The sequence below is a fragment of the Carica papaya genome, chromosome 3 (genome assembly GCF_054855325.1).
Source record: "Carica papaya isolate Zhongbai chromosome 3, ASM5485532v1, whole genome shotgun sequence".
NCBI classification, from domain to species: domain Eukaryota; kingdom Viridiplantae; phylum Streptophyta; class Magnoliopsida; order Brassicales; family Caricaceae; genus Carica; species Carica papaya.
Genome location: NC_142311.1, coordinates 31,095,495 through 31,114,324, shown reverse-complemented (window position 1 = coordinate 31,114,324; position 18,830 = coordinate 31,095,495). Strand labels below are relative to the sequence as shown.

The following is an 18,830-nucleotide window of genomic DNA, read 5'->3' as shown; positions in this document are numbered from 1 at the left end:
TACTGCCAGATAATTCATGTAGGAATATGCTTGTTTGCCTAGACTTTTTAAGTAACAAAGTCAGTTGATAAATATCGATTCGTATGAACTCCAACATGAATATGCCAGCTTATTTTTAAAAAGGTTATTCTCAAGTTAGTTTTCACATGAAAAACAACATAAATTTTACTTGAGAATTTTGTGAAGTAAAACATTACCTAATTTCATGACATTTAGTTGCAAGACATGCTGACACATTTATTTATTTTTTAATTGTATTAAGTAATATTTGTTTTATTTTTTTCTTGAATTTCTAAAATAAATTTTATGAAAGTTAAAATAAAAATCACTAAAAATTAAGTTTATTGAATATGATAAATAATATAAGTTATTTATCAGTAATTTGGATAGTTTTTTTTTTATCTTGTATAAACTAAGATAATTATAACATACAAAACAAAAATATTATTCTCAACAAATTAATAATTTATTTTCGTATTAATTCAAATTCAGTATGAGTAAATTTATTATATTTGTGAATTTTTTTTTTAGGTGAATTACATAATTTATAAATTTATAAAAATTGCTGAATATTTGGCTATTTAGCTTCATGTCTGTTTTCTCAAAATAATTTGTAAATTTAATTGAAAAGGGTAGTTAATAAATTTAATTGTTATTATTTTCACATGGAAAATATTATGGAATTGCTGAAAGCGTTGGCATCGTCTACTCACCAACCCCCGACCACAAACGCCACCAACCACCAAACTCACCGAACCGCAGACTTCAAAAAGCAAGGCTCCTTGCAGGCGCTGCACATTCAACTCTACTTTGCAAAATGGAGACTAGCAGCGGTTTGGTAAAACCTTCTTCAGCTTGATTTCTACTCTTCTTTCTTTATTTCTGTTTGGTTACTGAGAAACATCAGCAAGAGCTTGTAAGATAAGTTGGATACTCTTGTTGTTTCATTTTCATTTCCAAGCAGTTTGGATCTTGCCAGCTCTCGTTGCTTTTAATAAAGATTTGTCGATCTCTTTATTCTTTTCTTTTCTTCTGGAAAGAGAAGATTTTATGTATATTTTTCGATAAATTGAAGTATGTAAATGACGAAAAGTGAAGAAAATTGGATAACTTTCTCCTCTTCGTTTCGTTTTATTTTTATTTGCCTACATGCATTTCCGACGTTTATTTGTCTTTTCGGGTTTTTTTTCCTCATTACTGTTTAGCTTCTATTTGATTTCCCTAGAAACTATAATTATTAAGGGGAAAAAGATAAGGGAAGGCGTCTTTACTGAGACACCATTCAAATCTTATATACATTTGTTTACTAGCAGGTGGATATTTTTTTGGCATCGTCGCAAATCTCACTGTATCGATCATTTTTCTTGGACATTTTTAGCTTGCTTCAGCTTCTTCTGACCAAAGAATGGAAGGTGGAGATATCAGCAGGAACGCGACTTTGATTTGTGTTCCTATAATGGCGGAATCTGTAGATAAGATGGTGATCGACGCTGGTAAAGCTAAAGCTAGTGGTGCTGACCTTGTGGAAATTCGATTAGATAGTTTAAAGAGCTTTAGTCCTCTCGACGATCTTAAGACCATAATTACAGAATGCCCTTTGCCCACTCTCTTCACCTACAGGTTTGTAACTTTGATTATGATTTTCCATTTTAGTTCAGATTTTATGGTATGTAGACTGCATAAATTTTTAGTGATCAATTTATTATTATCAGCATTACATATGAGTTTTAGACTTTAGTTTGTTGGATTTTTGTCAAGTTTGTTTCAGCTCCTTGTTCATATTTCTTCAATGAAACAAACTCCCCTGAATTATATAGATATAGACTTCAAGTTGGCTTTCAATGGTGGTATTTGGATTTGTCCTGCTCTTTTCTGAATATTGTAACTTAATGTCAGTAATTCACCAATCTGAATTTGTACTATAAGCTATATAATGCTTGGTTTGAGGAAGCTATACAAAACAAATGTTCAGACACCCTTACAAATTTGGGCTCCTTCACCTGAAAGAGAGAGAAAGAGATTGAGAGAGAGAGAGAGAGAGAGAGAGAGGATAGATGGCAATAACAGGAATAGCTTCTTTTGAATACCTCTTCTTTTTTGTGCCTTTACGTCATGGTTCCAGTTCATCAGTGATCTCAAACTTTCCTGGTATGATAGTGATGATGCACTTTGATTTCTATTTATGCTTTTCTCAGTCTTTACATTTCATTTATCTGGTGGAGATATCATTTAGTCTGTGGAATTTGGGCCCTGTTCTTCAATATCTAAATTGCATATGCTTAAGTCAACATTTTACTCACTGAATTTTTCTATATTGTGTCAAATCAGCATGTGCTGGAGCTAGATTTTCATTGTCTTTAACAGTTATATTTGAGGTGATTCTGAAGCTTTGTTGGTATTTGGACGATTTAGCTATTTTTAAGGTGATTTCGTAGTCGAAGGACAGGGAATGCATGTGCTCTAATATGAAAGAAGAACGATCCTAATTGATGAAAAATTTTGGATTATCTAGAGTTGTTTCATATTTTCTTTGGTGTGCCTGTGAGCATCTTTTTGCTTTATATGCTTCCAAAATTTTCACCAGAATAAATGAATTCATTGTGCGCTACAGCATGGATAATCCTTTTTTATGATACTGCATTGTGCTAGTAATATTTTTTGCTGTTAATTTTTCTTTTGTAATATTGCAGATATCTGACCATATTGACAACTAAAGTTAAATTGGTTTCTTATCTTCCAATTTTAAGAAATTTTTGTTGTCTGCTTATCTTAGTCGGAGTTATCCATTGCATTTCCAGAATTATTATGTCGTTACATCTTTTAGACAGCTCCAAGATTGGGACACTGATTCTTTTCATGTTTCTAGACCAAAATGGGAGGGTGGTCAGTATGATGGTGATGAAAAGGAGCGATTAAATACACTCCGATTGGCCATGGAGTTGGGAGCTGATTATGTTGATGTGGAGCTTCAGGTTACTTACTCTCTCTATTTATATATACACACGTATATATCTATTATGGGGACTTGATAATAATCTAAGATGTAAAATTCATAGAACTTGTCTAAGCTCCTCTCTCTCTTTGAAAGGGTTGCTTTCTCTTTCTTTCTATTATGGAGACTTGATAATAGTTTAAGATGTGAAATTCATAGAACTTGTATAAGTTTCCTCTCTCTCTCTCTCTCTCTCTCTCTGAAAAGGCTGGTTTCTCTTTCTTTCTGTTATGGAGACGATAATAATTTCAGATGTGAAATTCACAGAACTTGTTAGAAAGTTGGTGGCTTGTCAGGTTGAAAATTATATGTTAATCTTAATCATAGTGAGCCATAGGGGTGCATTTTTTAATATCGATATACTTTAGCAACTTGACTGTCAAGCAACTGTTTTTTTTCATTTTTGATTATTTTTATCCTCTAGTTATTACTTTGTTGCTGAGTCATCTTTTTGTTTATTGTCTTATTAGTTTTATAGACCTTATTTCTTTCTAGTTTTAGGACATTTCATGTAGGTCAATTTGAGATGATTTGCCTACTTAGGAATTGTGATGCCATTTTAGGCTATGAACAGTTCTTGAGTGGACTATTCCCAACCTGGATATCACGCCTAGGATATCTTAATTTAAAATCAATTGATTCACACCTTAAAGATTATAGTTTCTGGAAATTTCTTTGAATGATTATAAAAAACTAGAAATCATAAATAACTCATAGAATTGCCTAGACAAACTCCAAACCTAGGTATCATAGATTTAAGTCAATTGCTTCAGACAATCTTAAAGACACTTTGTGGAAAAGATGAGGGGGCTGACACCTGATTAAAAATTCTAACACTGTAGAAATCAAAATTGTGGTTCTTGATCAATGTTTCATTAGCTTATAATATCTTAGACAAATTATAAGATGCTTGAGTCTTGGATATATGTACATCCAAGGTCGTAAATTTCTTAGTAATCCATCCTGGTGTTTCTATTAATGCACCATTACGAAACTTTTGACAAGTTGGAAATTTCTCTTTTTCTTAGCTTTTTATTCTCATAATCCCATAGCTTTCCTCCTCTTCATCAATTTATATGAAGTCATATGGAATATAAAACTCTTTGTATGTTTCAATGAATAGTTTTAATGTGAAATGTAAAAGCTCTATAGCATTTAAAGGAATGTATTCTTAGGAAAAAGTACTTGGAGGAATGTGAAACTTTGGTATCTTTCTTCTAAGATCTATTTATATAATTTTTCATTGTATATCTTTTTGTGAGGTATTACTTGCCGAGCTTCCCTACTTAATTCCATGATATTAGACTAGGGGAACAGTTAAAGATCCAGATTCACCCAAGGGTATACAGCTCCCCCTACACAAAGTGATATCAAGAAGACATCATGTTATTAAGGTTCTTTTTCCATTGAATCCTTCTACAGCCATCTGTTAAGGTACAGCAGGTTGAACCAGGAGATTTTCCCTGTTAAAATTGCGTGGAAATCTAAAGCTCCAACTCGTATCTCCTTTTTTGCTTGGGAAGCAGATAAAGAACGTATCCTGACAGTGGATAATCTGATGAAATGTGAAATAACCCTGGTGAACAGATGTTTTCTCTGCAAGCGCAATGCTGAATCATGTAACCACCTCCTGATTGAATGTCCTTTCACCTACGGTCTCTGGTCCTCTGTTTATGGTCTTCTCAGCATCAGTTTAGTTATGGCAGGAACGATTAGATCTGAACTATTAGCTTGGGAGGGGCTGAGAAATGATCATGATGTCTTGTGTCTCATCCCTTTATCCATTTTGTGGATAATTTGGAAAGAAAGAAACAAGAACCGCTTGTCAAAATTAAAGATAGATGGATTCATTTTTTTGGTTTTATGGTTTTGGAACATGATTTTTATAGTCCTGACGATTTTGCGGTCTTTGTAGATATACTTACTAACCGCTTGTAAATTTTTTGTATACGGGGGGCACTTTCTTGGTGTCTCATAAATATATTTCTCACTCTTTTTATCTCAAAAAAAAAAAATCATATCATTAAACTTTGCAGTTAGATTTTGAAATCTGAACAACATTTTTTACAGATCTAATTACTTTTTGTGAAGGTTGCTGGTGAGTTCGTGAACTCTATATATGAAAAGAAGCCTGAGAAATTCAAAGTCATTGTTTCCTCTCACAACTACCAGAATACTCCATCTGCTGAGGATCTCAGTAACCTTGTTGCAAAAATACAATCAACTGGAGCTGACATAGTGAAGATTGCGACAACTGCTTTGGACATCACTGATGTGGCACGCATTTTCCAAATAACTGTGCATTCTCAAGTAAGCAGTATATGTGGCATGCCAGTGGTTTACAAGCTTTTAAGTTAATTTTTAGCTTCTCACTGTGAATTGGAATCTTACAGCAGGAGTGCAGCCTTCTCTACTGTGCTAAACACCAAAGCGTCTGATTTATGGTTTATCAGATTTTTTATATGGTAAAAATTTGTTAATTTATTCTTTCAGTTAAAAAATTTCAGGTTCCAGTAATTGGACTTGTTATGGGAGAAAGAGGTTTGATTTCACGAATACTTTGTGCAAAATTTGGTGGTTATCTCACTTTTGGAACCCTTGAGGCTGGAATAGTTTCAGCTCCTGGTCAACCGACAATAAAGGATCTATTGTATCTGTACAATTTCAGACAGATAGGCCCTGATACAAAAGTATATGGGATTATTGGGAAGCCTGTTAGTCACAGCAAATCACCTGCTTTACACAATGAGGCATTCAAGTCAGTGGGTTTCAATGGCGTTTATGTGCATTTGTTGGTCGATGACATTGCAAATTTTCTCTGGACTTATTCATCCCCAGATTTTGCTGGATTCAGGTTAAAACATAGGATTTGTTACATGTCGAATATACTACATTGATTTAATACTATGAGATCTGATGTTTCCTTGCTCCTATTATCAAGACCAATGTTTCTTTATGTGATTTTAGAGGGGAAAGTTGCCTTGGCTGCCCTTTTCCTTGCCTATATCATCTCTGCTCCATGAATTTTGCTTCTATCTCTATTTTCTTATTTAATTGCCTTGATGGTCAAGTTTCATGGAATTTCTTTTTTTTTTACATAAGATGGTAGAGAAACAATTTATTTGATGTCTTTGATGGATACTCTTGGCATTTTTTACCCCATTGCCCTGCTTGCTGGACCTAGCTGTGAGCAATCTGGTGTTTGCACTTGTAAATCCTTTTTTGGAATTTCTCATTGGCAATCTTGATATCCGTTTCAGTTCTTCATGTCATATTTTCTGAAAAGTGAAAGCTCCCCCTGGGTTAAACTTTTTGCTTGAACTGTTATTCTGAAGAGGATTATGCCAATGGTATTCCCCACACTTGGAGACCTCATAGAGCTCTTTCTCCTGACATTTGTTTAATGTATTATCAATGTTTGAAGAGCAATTATCATCTTTTCTTTATTGTTGGCTTCAATTCTGCTTACTTGAGTTTTTATTTCTTTTTGATCTGTGGTTGAGTAGGTTTGTTCTCATTTAGGAACAAAATAGTTCCTGAACACAAGGATGAGCAATCCTGTGTAATTGCCTATCTATATGTGTTAGTTTTAATGTTTATTATGTAATCTCTATGTAAGTGTTTAAATAAGTGTTAATTGTGTATTAGCGTAGGAAATAAGTCTGTTATAAGACGAGGACAGTTTAGGCAATTCTGGAAATTCAAAATTATAGAATTAACTGCTCCTATTTGTATATATCCTCTGCTGTGGGATGAAGGCAGCCTTGCGTCTAAGTATTAATATCAATGAAGAGTAAGTTTCTATGCTACAATTATACCTACTGATTTCGTTTTAAATTGTCCCATGATGCGATTCATCAGTAGGGATCGTAACATCCTCCTACTCTAGAGATTTTCACCTATTCTACCTTATGGGTCATTGAGATTGCTAGGTAATGAGGTCGAAATTAAATTTTGCAAGGATGAGTGGGCTGGTGACTTCAAATTGAAAGATAAATTCCCGAGGATCTTTGAGATTGCTAGTGAGAGGGATATTCTTGTGGAGAAAACGTGTGAGAAGGGAGAAAGCTGGGGGGGGGGGGAGGGGTTAGAAGAAATTTAAAGGAGGAAGAAGAGGTAGAATTCTGTAATCTGCATCGGTGGCTTGCTGTTTTTAAGATGGGTAATTTGAAAGACAAAAGAATCTGAAAATCGGACAAGAAAAGAGGTTTTTTGGTGAAGTCCTACTATAATTTTATTGTCAAAAATGGTGAGGAGAATGCCAAGACAGCACCGTTTAAGCAAATTTGGAGGTCAAAAGCACCGCCTCGAATGACTTTTTTTCATTTGGGAAGCTGTTAAAGAAAAAATCTTGACCATTGATATGTTGAGAAAAAGAGATATGATAATAACTAATAGGTGTTACATGTGCAAGGCAGATGAAGAATCATGCAATCACTTGTTACTTCATTGTCCTCTGGTCTACAGAATTTGGGACTACGTGTATGGGATTATGGAGATGAAGTGGGCCATGGCGGGTAGTGTTAGCAAGGAGTTGTGGGCGTGGGCTGATTTATGTAAAAAGAAAAAAAATTTATTCCTTATTCCAATTTCTATTATGTGGGTTGTTTGGAGGGAGAGGAATGTTAGAGTTTTTGAGAGTATTGAAACAGATATTGTAAATATTAGAGATAGATGGTTTCATACTTTTGGTTCTATTTTGCTTGGTCATGACATAGTAGATTGGGAAGATATTGGAGTTGTCATGAACTATCTGATCGATATGTAATTTTGTGTTTTATCCCCTTGGTATCTTTTTGCATAATAATACTCTTTCTCTTTTATTTAAAAAAAAAAGGTCATTGGGAGGACCAAGGAGCATAAAGTGTTAGTAGGAGGGGCAAATTTTATTCGTTAAGGTCATCTAGTTGGAACTTGATGCAGAATCTTCAATCATCACTTTCAAATGCATAGGGATTAGATTTTTATTTTTGCCCTTAAGGTTTTCTATTTTTATTTTTATTTTTCTTGCTATGTTCTTTTTGGGGCAAGGGATGTCATATCCTCTCCTATTTTGTGCATTATCTTTCTCTTCGATAGAGTTCTTCGTTCATCACTAAATAAACGACATCTTTCTATTTATTTTTGTCTTTGATGGGAAAACTTTGTGAATCTCTCATCGGTTTAGAGTGACAAGGGAAATATTCCAGCATATTTAATTATATGGTTCAGTTTGTTGGAATTCATTGTCATCTTTTTCATTTACAGAAAATGTTACCAATAATTTATTTATTATACTTAAGTGACAAAATAACTTTTATCACATGCAGTTGCACAATTCCTCACAAAGAGGCTGCAATGAAATCCTGTGATGAGGTTGATCCAGTGGCAAAGGTATTTGAGAATATCTTAGTATCTGGAGCTTCTAATCTGAGTTGTTCCCATTTCTTTAGTTTATACCCATGAATATTATCAATATCTTGCAGTCAATAGGAGCTGTCAATTGTATCATAAGGAGATATAATGATGGGAAGTTACTTGGTTACAATACCGACTACGTTGGTGCTATTTCTGCTATTGAGGACCGATTGCAAGGTTCCTTCCGTTTTTTTCTGAACTTTCTATGAATGTTCCTCTAGAGCAATTTTGGAAATGGTGCTAAGCCCTGTTCATCTTTGTTGACAGCTTCAGGTAATGCTAATAGTGCAGCTGGTTCACCATTAGCTGGTAAGCTGTTTGTGGTAATTGGTGCCGGTGGTGCTGGCAAGGCACTCGGTTATGGTGCAAAACAAAAGGGAGCTAGGGTTGTGATCGCTAATCGCACTTATGGTAAGGTTTGAATAGTAAATTGCTTTTTTATATTAGTTTGGTGTTAATACAGGGAGATAGAATCACCAATGACATGTAGTTTGAGGAAGAAGATTACGTAGGTTGGGGCTGTCAAAAACAAAAAGTTGATCAGTTGATCTCCAATGATTTAAAGGAAAGGATATTGTGTGGTTAACTGCTAATTCAGTATTGATTTAATTTACTTGAGTTGCTGTAATAGTGTATCAAGTGAAGACTCGGGGTTGTGCGAGATTTGTGCTTGGGATTTGGAACCATTCTCGACTATCATGAATGCAACACGGGCCAAGGATGTTTCTTGGCTTTGGGAACGTTTTTCGAACCTGGGAATGAACCTAGGTCCCAGGATTGCACCAAGGTTGCACAATTGCACCACTGTTCAAGGAGTGTGTCGCATCCTAGGGATGTGCATAGAACTTAGTGTGGAGAATGAAGTATGTTTTTTATTGAATAATATAGGGCCTTATATATACAGATTTTATGAATAACAAAATAAAATACTATTAATTACATAAGAAGGGTATATTATACCATTTAGCCTAACAGAGGAAGATGATTTGTGGAGAAGAATAATTTCAGTAAAATTTGACATCGATGACTGGGGTTGTTTCACTAGAGAAAGCTCAAGACCATATGGCAGAAGTCTGTGGAAGAAGCTCATCCAAAGAAAAGTCAACTTCCTGGAGTGTACAAAGTGGAAGGTGGGAAGGGGAAATAGAGTGAGATATTGGGAGGATAAGTGGATGGAAGAGGATACTTTGATGGCACATTTCCCTCATAATTATACAATAGTACAACAGAAAAACATTAAAATATGTGACTCTCTTGCGGTGAATAGCAGTAGAGGGAAGGAGTGGCAGGTCTTGGTATCGAGATTACTTAACGATTAGAAGATTGACGAATATGAGGAGTTACTTCAGAAATTATCTTGCATATAACTGGAGAACAGTACTGATTCTCCCCTTTGGAGCCTTAGACAAACCGGATAATTTTCGGTTAAATTTTCCAACACAAAGCTGTACAAGTATAGTGATGATGGTACTTGCTTTCTTGTCAGACAGATATGGAAGACCAGAATCCCTTCTCGGATTTGTTTTTTTGCTTGGGAGGGTAGTTGGGAATGTTTCTTAACCATTGACAACCTGGAGAAAACGGGAAATATTTTGATTAACACCTGTTTTCTCTACAAGAAGGATGAGGAGACTTGTAAGCATGTGTTACTGCATTGTCTGGTGGTCTATGAGTTATGGATTATGGTTTATGGGCTGTTGGGTGTAAGTTGAGTGATGATGGGTTCGGTGAGGAAAGAAATTTGAACATGGAAGGGCATTAGAGGCCGAAGAAAACATATGAACTTTATCCCGTTTACTATCTTTTGGGTTGTTTGGAAGGAAATAAATAGGACTTTTGAGGGGGTCGACGACACTAATGGTTTTAATATTTTAAAAAACAGATGGTTCGAAACTCTTGATTTTTTTTTATATGGTCATCTTCTAGTTACTATGGAAAATTTTGCAGAACTTGTTGGTCATCCTCTGGTTCCCATCCTTCCTTGAAAGGTTATCTGTCATGTAACCACTTTTTGTTTACTATATCACATATTGAGATTGAATGATTTTACTCAGTTCTATAATGATTGATTTATTTTATTATATATTTCTATTTTTAGAGAGAGCCAGGGAACTTGCAGAAATAATTGGTGCAGATGCTATATCTCTTGCTGACTTGGACAATTTCCATCCAGAAGATGGCATGATTCTTGCAAACACAACATCTATAGGAATGCAGCCAAATGTTAATGAAACTCCTGTTTCTAAGGTTGGCCTCTCCTTCTACTAAAAATGAAGAGAATCAATTCCTTTATTGAAAGTAATTTTCTATCTGGAACTTCTTATCAGCCATGCTTGTTATTTACATTGTGTCTATTTTTCGTTGATATTGAATATTTCACCTTAAATAATGAGCCATATGATATTTTACCATTCTGCTTCTCTCGGGAAAGCTTACTAAGGTTTGATGCTGTGAAGACGTCATCGTTAAAAGGCAAAAGAATTGAGAGACTTAATGTTTTTGCAGCATGCGTTGAAGTATTATTCACTGGTTTTCGATGCTGTTTACACCCCCAAAATAACCAGACTCTTGACAGAAGCAGAAGAATCTGGAGCCACAGTTGTTTCTGGGTTGGAGATGTTTCTTGGACAGGCATATGAACAGTTCGAAAAGTTTACTGGTTTGCCTGGTAAAATGTTTTATATAGCTCATGAATTCAGCCTTTTTTTTGCTCTCAACTTACATTAGCATTTACATCCTTCTTTGTCTTCTGCATGCAGCTCCTAAGGAGCTATTCCGGAAAATTTTGGAGAAGTAATGAGGAGGTTTTTTCTGGTTCACTCCCTACATCGGCCATTTAGTTTCAAAATGTAGCTTAAATTTATACTTGATTTTTCTCTATTTTTTGGGTGTTTGGGGACTTGTTCGTGGATGTAAATGGGAATTAATAGCAATCTATTTCATCTGCAACTCTATGCAGGTTATTTTTATTCATGAAACCATTCATTGACTTCTTGGGTAACTTTTCATTGATAAACATTTTTTTACGACTTTTTAGTACTAACTCATGCTTGTTGCCTCTCTTTGCAATTTATACGATTTGCGTTAAATATTTTAATGTGATGTTGTGACATCAATTATCAGTTCGTTAGATCTAAGCAAAAAAGTATCCAATGGAATGAGCTGTAAGACAACAACATTGTGTTTATGTTGCTAATTTCAAGTCTGAAGTGCTGATCTAACCAGACAAGTGCGTTCCCGTGCTTGCATTTTAGTGGCATTTTACAGTGTTGGACAGTTGGATTCTGATTGGGAGGAAAGAGGAGAAGGGAAAAAAGAAGAAGAAAACCAGAGATAGAGATAGAATTTGAAGAGGAATAGTTGTTGAGTTCATTTGTAGCGTGAAGAAAGAATTGGGTAGGAAAAGAAGACCCAAAACAATAAAAAAAATTCTGGAGGCGAAAAAGAAATGTTTATAGTGAAAAAGACCGGGTGATGTTTCTTGGCCAGGAAAATATGTTAGTAATCCCCAGCCCATAATTCTTTGATTTGATGCTGAAAAGAATGACAGACGCTTGGAATATTATGATTTCTGGTCATGCTTGCTATTGAATTGTGTTTGGATTTGTTCAGAAGAATAATATTGTTTGTTCACCTGATTATTGGACTTTGGTGAATTGTCTTCTTAGTGAGAAAACTTGGAATATAGCAGCAAGGGGCCCCTATGAAAATAGCAGACATTAATGAATCCTGTAATTTGTTTCAGAAAGTTCCTGGTAAGAATGTTGTTTTTTTCTATATACATGATAGCAAGGTATGGCTAGTTGGGATGGGGAGCAAGCTCTTAGATCTTTTGTTGAAGTTAGAAAAGGTGGTGTACTTCCTGATGATTTCACAATTGGAGGGCTGCCCTTTATGTCTGTTTAAGTTTGGGTGTACTAGACCGTTAAAATAGTAGCTCATGACTTTAGTTTCTGTTCTTTTTGTATGGAGGTTACAAGTTAGAATTCAGATACAGTTGTAGAGTGTACTCGAAAGGAGCTCAATGTGTCTGCATCTTGATATGGCCATAGTAATAAGTTTGCCATTGGGATAACAGCTATAACTCAAACTTGATATTCTGACATCAGGTTACGGTTTGATTAACGTGTATGCTAACAGTGACAGATATTGAATGGTCAAGCTGTACAAGTTTTGTAATATTCTTGACAAGGATCTATTATCTTCGAATACAATGCTACTTAGGTTTGAGATGTACTTATCGCCTGCCATTTAGAACAATATGAAGATAGTGTAGAATCTGGAGTCATACCAGACAGATTAACCATCATTAGTTTATTGATGACTTGTAGCCGCTCAAGGCTTATAAGGATATGCAGAAGCTATATTTATGGCCCTTTGACCCGAAACAGATCCTGTAGCATGCATGGTGGAAGTCTCTTGTAGGTAATACCGGAACCAGCTCGTGTTTCTATTCTTCTACATCCTCCCTACCCCCACTCCCAGAGGAAAGAAAAACCAGCAGCCCATGTGAAGGTTGTTCTGCCTGTAGAGGTCCATGCCTAGCCAATGCTCTTTAAGGCTATGGTTGGATAGGATAAAGAGTATATAATCGACTTTGGAAAATTTTATTCTTTGATAGGAAGAATTTCAAATTTGGAAATCAAGGGGAATGATTTGCGGTTGTATGAACTACGATAGGCTATGCAAGGGGTAAACGAAGACAGACTTGCATATACTATAAGAGATTTGATCTGCATAGTAAACATATTTGCATTAGTGAGTAAAGTTAAATCCAAAATGAAATTGAAAGAGTAAATTTCACTTTCTAGTTGGTTACCGTTGCGGACGCAATTCAAAAAGAAAATTTGGGACACTTTGAGAATTGTATTCAAGGGCCCTAGTGGTCGCAAAGACAAGTTCATAAATGGGTCTTTGTCTTTAAATAGTTAATTTGGTCTCATTGTGTGAAATACACAGTAAGATTTTCGATTGTTACTGTACTTCTAATAATTGAAATAAAGGACGAAGTGTCATTCAGTCTGCACAAAAAAATCAAACCAGACCGAAATAATATTTTTTGTTCGCTCTTCGGTCTAAAAAATTATTTTCATTGGTCTCCATTAAAATCTAAATGGATGCTCACCTCTAATTAAGATTGCTAGTTATAAGGTATATGAAAATTTATATGGTACTGTTAGGAAGATAAATTTTAGAAATTATAATTTATTTTATTTATTAATTTAAATTCAAATAGAATTTATTTTTAATTAGATTTAGAATATATTTATTTTTAAAAAATCATGTTATTATTGAGAGTTAATTATTTAGGAGATTTGATTTATATTTATATTTTAAATAGTGATAGATTATTTTTAAAATTTTTGAATTTAATGTAAACCTATTTAAAAATATTTTAAGTTGTTAATTTTGAAACGAGTGAAATAAATAAAAATTTAAGTTTTCTTCACCTGAAAAAATTCTAATAAGTAATTTAGTCTAGTAGTATGATTATTACTTTTTATGTAAAAGATTAAGTTTAGGAGTGTGCGTAGTTTAAACTGAAATTGACTATTTAGATAAATCAGACAACATTTAATTAAATTTCTTTCATCTCAAAAATATGAGACCATAAACTCCAGTTTAGATCGAATCTAATTTTAATTTGGACTATAGATTAAAAAATAAATTTAGTTATAACCACCAAGTTATAAATTATGGGTGTTCTTATTTAAAATTTTGTCATTAGTGATGATATAAGAAATGTCATGGATTATATTCATTGGATTGTAATTGAGATGTAAATGGGTGGTACCTATAAATTTACAATACTTTTATTCAAAAGAAAAAAATTCATTAGTGAAAGAAAAAAAAAAAAAAAGAGAGTTGCAAAGAAAAGTTGGAGATAAATTTTTTTTCTTATTCTATAAATAAATCTTCTATACTTCAATTCTGATATTTCTCTTAAATAGTTTAATACATAATTATTATTTTTTTTTCTAATGATTGCTTTCATCCCGCTCCCAAATGTATTCTTACATGTTTGATCCAAAAATAAATCCAATTAAACACCTTCATTGTCTTTTGTATTGATGCTTAATGGTTATAATTAATGTGAAATAAATATATATAATTCTTAAATATGATTAAAATGCACATGAGTGAAAATAAAATGTAAATTTAAACATGAATAACTACAATGGAATATTATATGAGAAAGATTTGAAACGTTATGTAAATTGAACTCAATATCTCTTGTAAACTAAGTGAAGATCATACAAGTTGGAGGAGGATTAAGTGTAAATTACATGGAAAAAATAAAATGCAAATTGAAAGAATATGTAAAAACAGAATTCAAAATCAATTACAATAATGTTAACTCGAATTTAGCGACCAATTTAAATTATATAATTTTTTTATTAGGTAAAAATATAATGAGTTTGTATAATGAAAGATATAATTAAAGTTTATTAATTATACTTTAAATATATAAACTATTATTCTACGTATCAAATAATCAAAATTTAATAATTGATTAAGAATAAATATGAAAATAACCAACAACGAAATATAACGATCAAAAAGGAAGGAGAAAATAACATAATTAGAATAGACAAAGTTAATTGTTTTTTATGATTAGGTATAAATATAAGTATATGGTTGTAAGACTAAAAGTATATGTAATGTTGAATTTGTCATAGATTATTACATATATAAATTATGACTAGATGTTACTATTATATATATATATTAAATAAGAACAAATAATTTTAACTAATTAAAATAAGAAAAACAATAAAATACTTCTCTAAAGAATTAAGTTTTAAAAATCATGGAAAAAGTACTGCGTTTTAGGGAGAGCAAAAGACACAATTGGAGCATTCCAAGAATTGAACTCGCGACTTCTTGCACCCGAAGGAAAGAAATATGGCCGTAAAAGAGGAGGCATAAAACCAGGCATCACCGTCTTAAACATGCAAATATGACTGTAGAAGACATGGAAAAAAAATTCAACATACATTATGGGGCATTCCGAGAATTGAACTCGGGACCTCTCGCACCCTAAGCGAGAATCATACCACTAGACCAAATGCCCTTCCGTGAACATTGAGGAGAATTACTAAACTATTGACTCTTCAACCCCTTACAAAAGTACGCACCGGCTCCAGTTTTCCCTCCAAAATTCTCCTCTCCGTTCTCTGTCCGCTCTCCATCCCACCTTAACTCTAACTTCTCTACTCTACGAGTCACTAGGTTATTTATTGGTCCCTATCTGGTTATTCCCTCTTTTTCTTTCTTTACTTTCAATGATGCTGCCCTAATTTCTTCGGTGATATTTAGAGTTGCGAGCTCTCCTCCATCTACGATGTGGAAAGCTTAAAATTTCACTTTTTAATTTGCGGATGAGTTGAAGTGGCTCCCTTTGGTAATAGACATGCTGCAATCGGACCAATTTGAGCTGATGTAAATGTCAGATTCTGCCCGAAACGAACCGATCTGCTTGATTCACCCATTCCATCATCTGGCCACCTACCGAAAATTTATCCTCGCTATCGTTAGGATTTTTAAATGTTTTTTTCTTTAAATATGAGCTAGAATGACATGCATTTGAATTTATTCCAGATAACGTCTAAAATAGTAGCTCTCTCGAGGTCGGGCCGCTTAACATGCGCTCGCAAACTGTTCGACGAAATGCCTCATAGAGATTTGGTTGCTTGGAATGCGATGATCACGAGCTATTCTCATCTGGGTCTTCACAGAGAAGCTCTTTCTATCTTCTACAACATGAGAATTACCAATACCAAGCCTGATCACTTCTCCTTTACGGCTGCTTTGAACGCCTGTGCAGGAATAGGTGAGCTTCGTAGCGGAGCAAAAATTCATGGATTAGTCACTGTCTCGGGATTCCAGTCTTCATTGCCAGTTAATAACTCACTCATTGATATGTATGGCAAGTGTTTAGACCCCTGTAGTGCAAGTGAAGTTTTTAAATATATGGAAGTAGCAAATGAAATAACGTGGTGCTCGCTTTTATTTGTGCATGTCAATAACGGTTTCTTTATCAGTGCCTATGAAGTGTTCCATACGATGCCCAGAAGAGGGACAGTGGCGTGGAATATTATGATTTCATGTCATGCTCGCTGTGGTGAGATTGGACAGTGTTTGGATTTATTCAGGGGGATGCAAAATAGTAATTGTTCACCTGATCATTGCACTTTTAGTTCCCTAATGCATGCTTGTGCTGAATCATTTGAGTTTTTGTATGGATGCGTGGTGCATGCTTTTATTGTGAAAACTGGTTGGAATGTGGCAGTGGAGGTGAAGAATTCAATTTTGAGTTTTTATGCAAAATTAGGATGCCAAACTGAAGCTATGGAGGAGATTGAATCAATTGGGACGCTCACCCAGGTGTCTTGGAATGCTATTATCGATGCCCATATGAAAATGGGAGACATCCATGAAGCATTTAATGTGTTTCAGAAAGCACCTGATAAGAATGTTGTTTCTTGGACATCTATGATAGCAGGGTATGCCAGAAGTGGGGCTGCAGAACAAGCTCTTACATTTTTTGTTGATATGATAAAAAGTGGGGTACTTCCTGATGATTTCACATTTGGAGCTGCGCTTTATGCGTGCTCAAGTTTGGCTGTTCTAGGGCTAGGCAGAATGGTCCATGCTTGTGTGGTTCAAAACGGTTTTCTTGTTCATGCATATGTCGGCAATGGCTTGATTAACATGTATGCTAAGTGTGGGGATATTGAAGGTTCAAGCTGGGCATTTCATGATATTCTTGACAAGGATCTGGTATCTTGGAATGCAATGCTGTTTGGGTTTGGGATGCATGGATTGACTACCCAAGCTCTGCAACTCTACGAAGATGTGGTAGCATCTGGAGTGAAACCAGACAGAGTGACCTTCATTGGGTTATTGATGACTTGCAGTCACTCAGGGCTTATAGAGAAAGGGAAAGCCTTTTTCAAACTAATGGAGACAGTTTACAAGCTTCCACATGAAGCAGATCATGTAGCTTGCATGGTGGATATGCTTGGTCGAGGAGGGTATTTAGCAGAAGCAAAGGAGTTGACTAAAAGGTATTCTCTCGCAGGTAATGCCAGAGCCACCTCCTGTGAAGTCCTGCTGGGAGCATGTTCTGCACATGGGGATGTTAAAACAGGGACTTATATTGGGGAAGATTTAAAGATTTTAGAGCCTGATAGAGAGATGAGCTACGTGTTACTGTCAAATTTGTACTGTGCAAGCGAGCAATGGAAAGAAGCAGAGATGATAAGGAAATCAATGGTGGATCAAGGAATAAAGAAAATGCCTGGTTGTAGTTGGATTGAGTTGAGAAATAAGGTGACAACATTTGTAGCTGGGAACACTTCACATATATACACAGAAGAGTTGTCAAACATTTTATGCTGCCTTGATTTTCAAATAAGAAATCAATGCTATAGTGGCTTTAAGAAGTGAAGGAAATCTAATGCATGTGTTCTATACCAGGTGAAATACCACAAGCTGATCCTTACATCTTCCAACCCAAGCCTAACTAATGATCTTTAATGGTGCATTTGGAAGAAGGGAAGACAGAGAAAAGAATGGAAATTTATTTTGATTGGAACTGTTTCCAGTAATGGAAATGAATGAGAATATTTCACCCTCGTTCCCCTCCAAAAATGAAAAATATTCTTTCCTAAATTATGACATAGAAGAGAATAGGCTTGAAACATTTGAAACTCTGTGCTTCCTTTTTGAGGATCACCAGGGTTAAATTTCAACTATCCTCAGTTAAAAACTTCAGCTCCAAAATTCTCCTCTTTATTCTCATTCACTCTCCACCCCATCCCTAACCCAAATTTATCCACTCTCTATATTACTTGTCTTTTACTGGTATCTTAGTATCTTCCTTTTCTTTTTTTTTTTTTTTTCTGGGGTTCTATTCCTTATAAATTTTTATGGTTGTCTGCTCCTTCTATGATGTGGACAAATGGGTAATTTACGTTAGGCTTTCACTTCTTTGTTTGGAGCTGAATTGAAATGGCTCCTTTTGGTGGTAGGAATGCTGGAATTGGACTGATTGGAGCAGGCAAAAATGTCACCTCTGCCTGTTACGAGATCCAGCTCTTTGGTTCTCAATGTCCACCACCTTCATCATCGATAATCATAGTTACATACTGAACTTCTTCTTGACTTCTGTCCAAGTTTGTTCTGTCTTTTATTTTTCTTGGAGGCCTTAGGAGGTGAAACTTTAGTATTTCCATCACTTTTGTAATGGCCTACCAATAGTTTCTTGCTTGCTATTTTTACGATTTTCTGAATGTTTATGTTGCCTTTGTTTGACTATGTTGCCTCAGTGATGCAATTGGAAAACAAGTTGGCGTATGCCTGCAAAACCCAAGTCCTTTATCTAGGTGGTGAAACCCAAGTGCTTAATCAAGTTGGTGAAACCCAAGCACTGAAT

The 18,830-nt window shown here is 34.8% G+C and overlaps 2 protein-coding genes and 1 non-coding gene across 6 annotated transcripts; 2 read left to right on the top strand and 1 right to left on the bottom strand.

The window, feature by feature from the left end:
* The first annotated feature begins 678 nt into the window (after positions 1-678).
* MEE32 (dehydroquinate dehydratase, putative / shikimate dehydrogenase) lies at positions 679-11,378 on the top strand. Of its 4 annotated transcripts, none has more exons than XM_088216493.1 (11): positions 679-838; positions 1,379-1,620; positions 2,867-2,972; positions 5,084-5,302; positions 5,500-5,846; positions 8,302-8,365; positions 8,458-8,566; positions 8,657-8,800; positions 10,488-10,636; positions 10,895-11,057; positions 11,149-11,378. In XM_088216493.1, the coding sequence occupies exons 1-11, from the start codon at positions 818-820 to the stop codon at positions 11,184-11,186; spliced, it is 1,602 nt and encodes a 533-aa protein (XP_088072619.1). In that variant the 5' UTR covers positions 679-817; the 3' UTR covers positions 11,187-11,378. The 4 variants fall into 4 exon arrangements, with proteins under 4 accessions (XP_088072619.1, XP_088072622.1, XP_088072620.1 ...); XM_088216494.1 differs by having other exon boundaries at positions 689-838; positions 1,314-1,620; XM_088216495.1 differs by having other exon boundaries at positions 806-916.
* Positions 11,379-15,381: 4,003 nt separating this feature from the next.
* On the top strand, positions 15,382-18,709 carry LOC110819905 (Tetratricopeptide repeat (TPR)-like superfamily protein). The gene has a single exon (XM_022049241.2). The coding sequence runs from the start codon at positions 15,971-15,973 to the stop codon at positions 17,840-17,842; it is 1,872 nt and encodes a 623-aa protein (XP_021904933.2). The 5' UTR covers positions 15,382-15,970; the 3' UTR covers positions 17,843-18,709.
* On the bottom strand, positions 15,393-15,464 carry TRNAP-AGG (transfer RNA proline (anticodon AGG)). Its single transcript has one exon. It is a non-coding gene; the product is annotated as a tRNA-Pro (tRNA).
* Positions 18,710-18,830: the final 121 nt, after the last annotated feature.

What these genes read in the sequence shown, in the direction of transcription:
- MEE32 (XM_088216493.1), top strand. Translation starts at nt 818, where the DNA reads ATGGAGACTAGCAGCGGTTTG. An exon ending in CCAGATTTTGCTGGATTCAG is followed by an intron (nt 5,847 to 8,301) that starts GTTAAAACATAG and finishes TATCACATGCAG; the next exon opens with TTGCACAATTCCTCACAAAG. An exon ending in TATTGAGGACCGATTGCAAG is followed by an intron (nt 8,567 to 8,656) that starts GTTCCTTCCGTT and finishes CTTTGTTGACAG; the next exon opens with CTTCAGGTAATGCTAATAGT.
- LOC110819905 (XM_022049241.2), top strand. Translation starts at nt 15,971, where the DNA reads ATGCATTTGAATTTATTCCAGATAACGTCTAAAATAGTAGCTCTCTCG.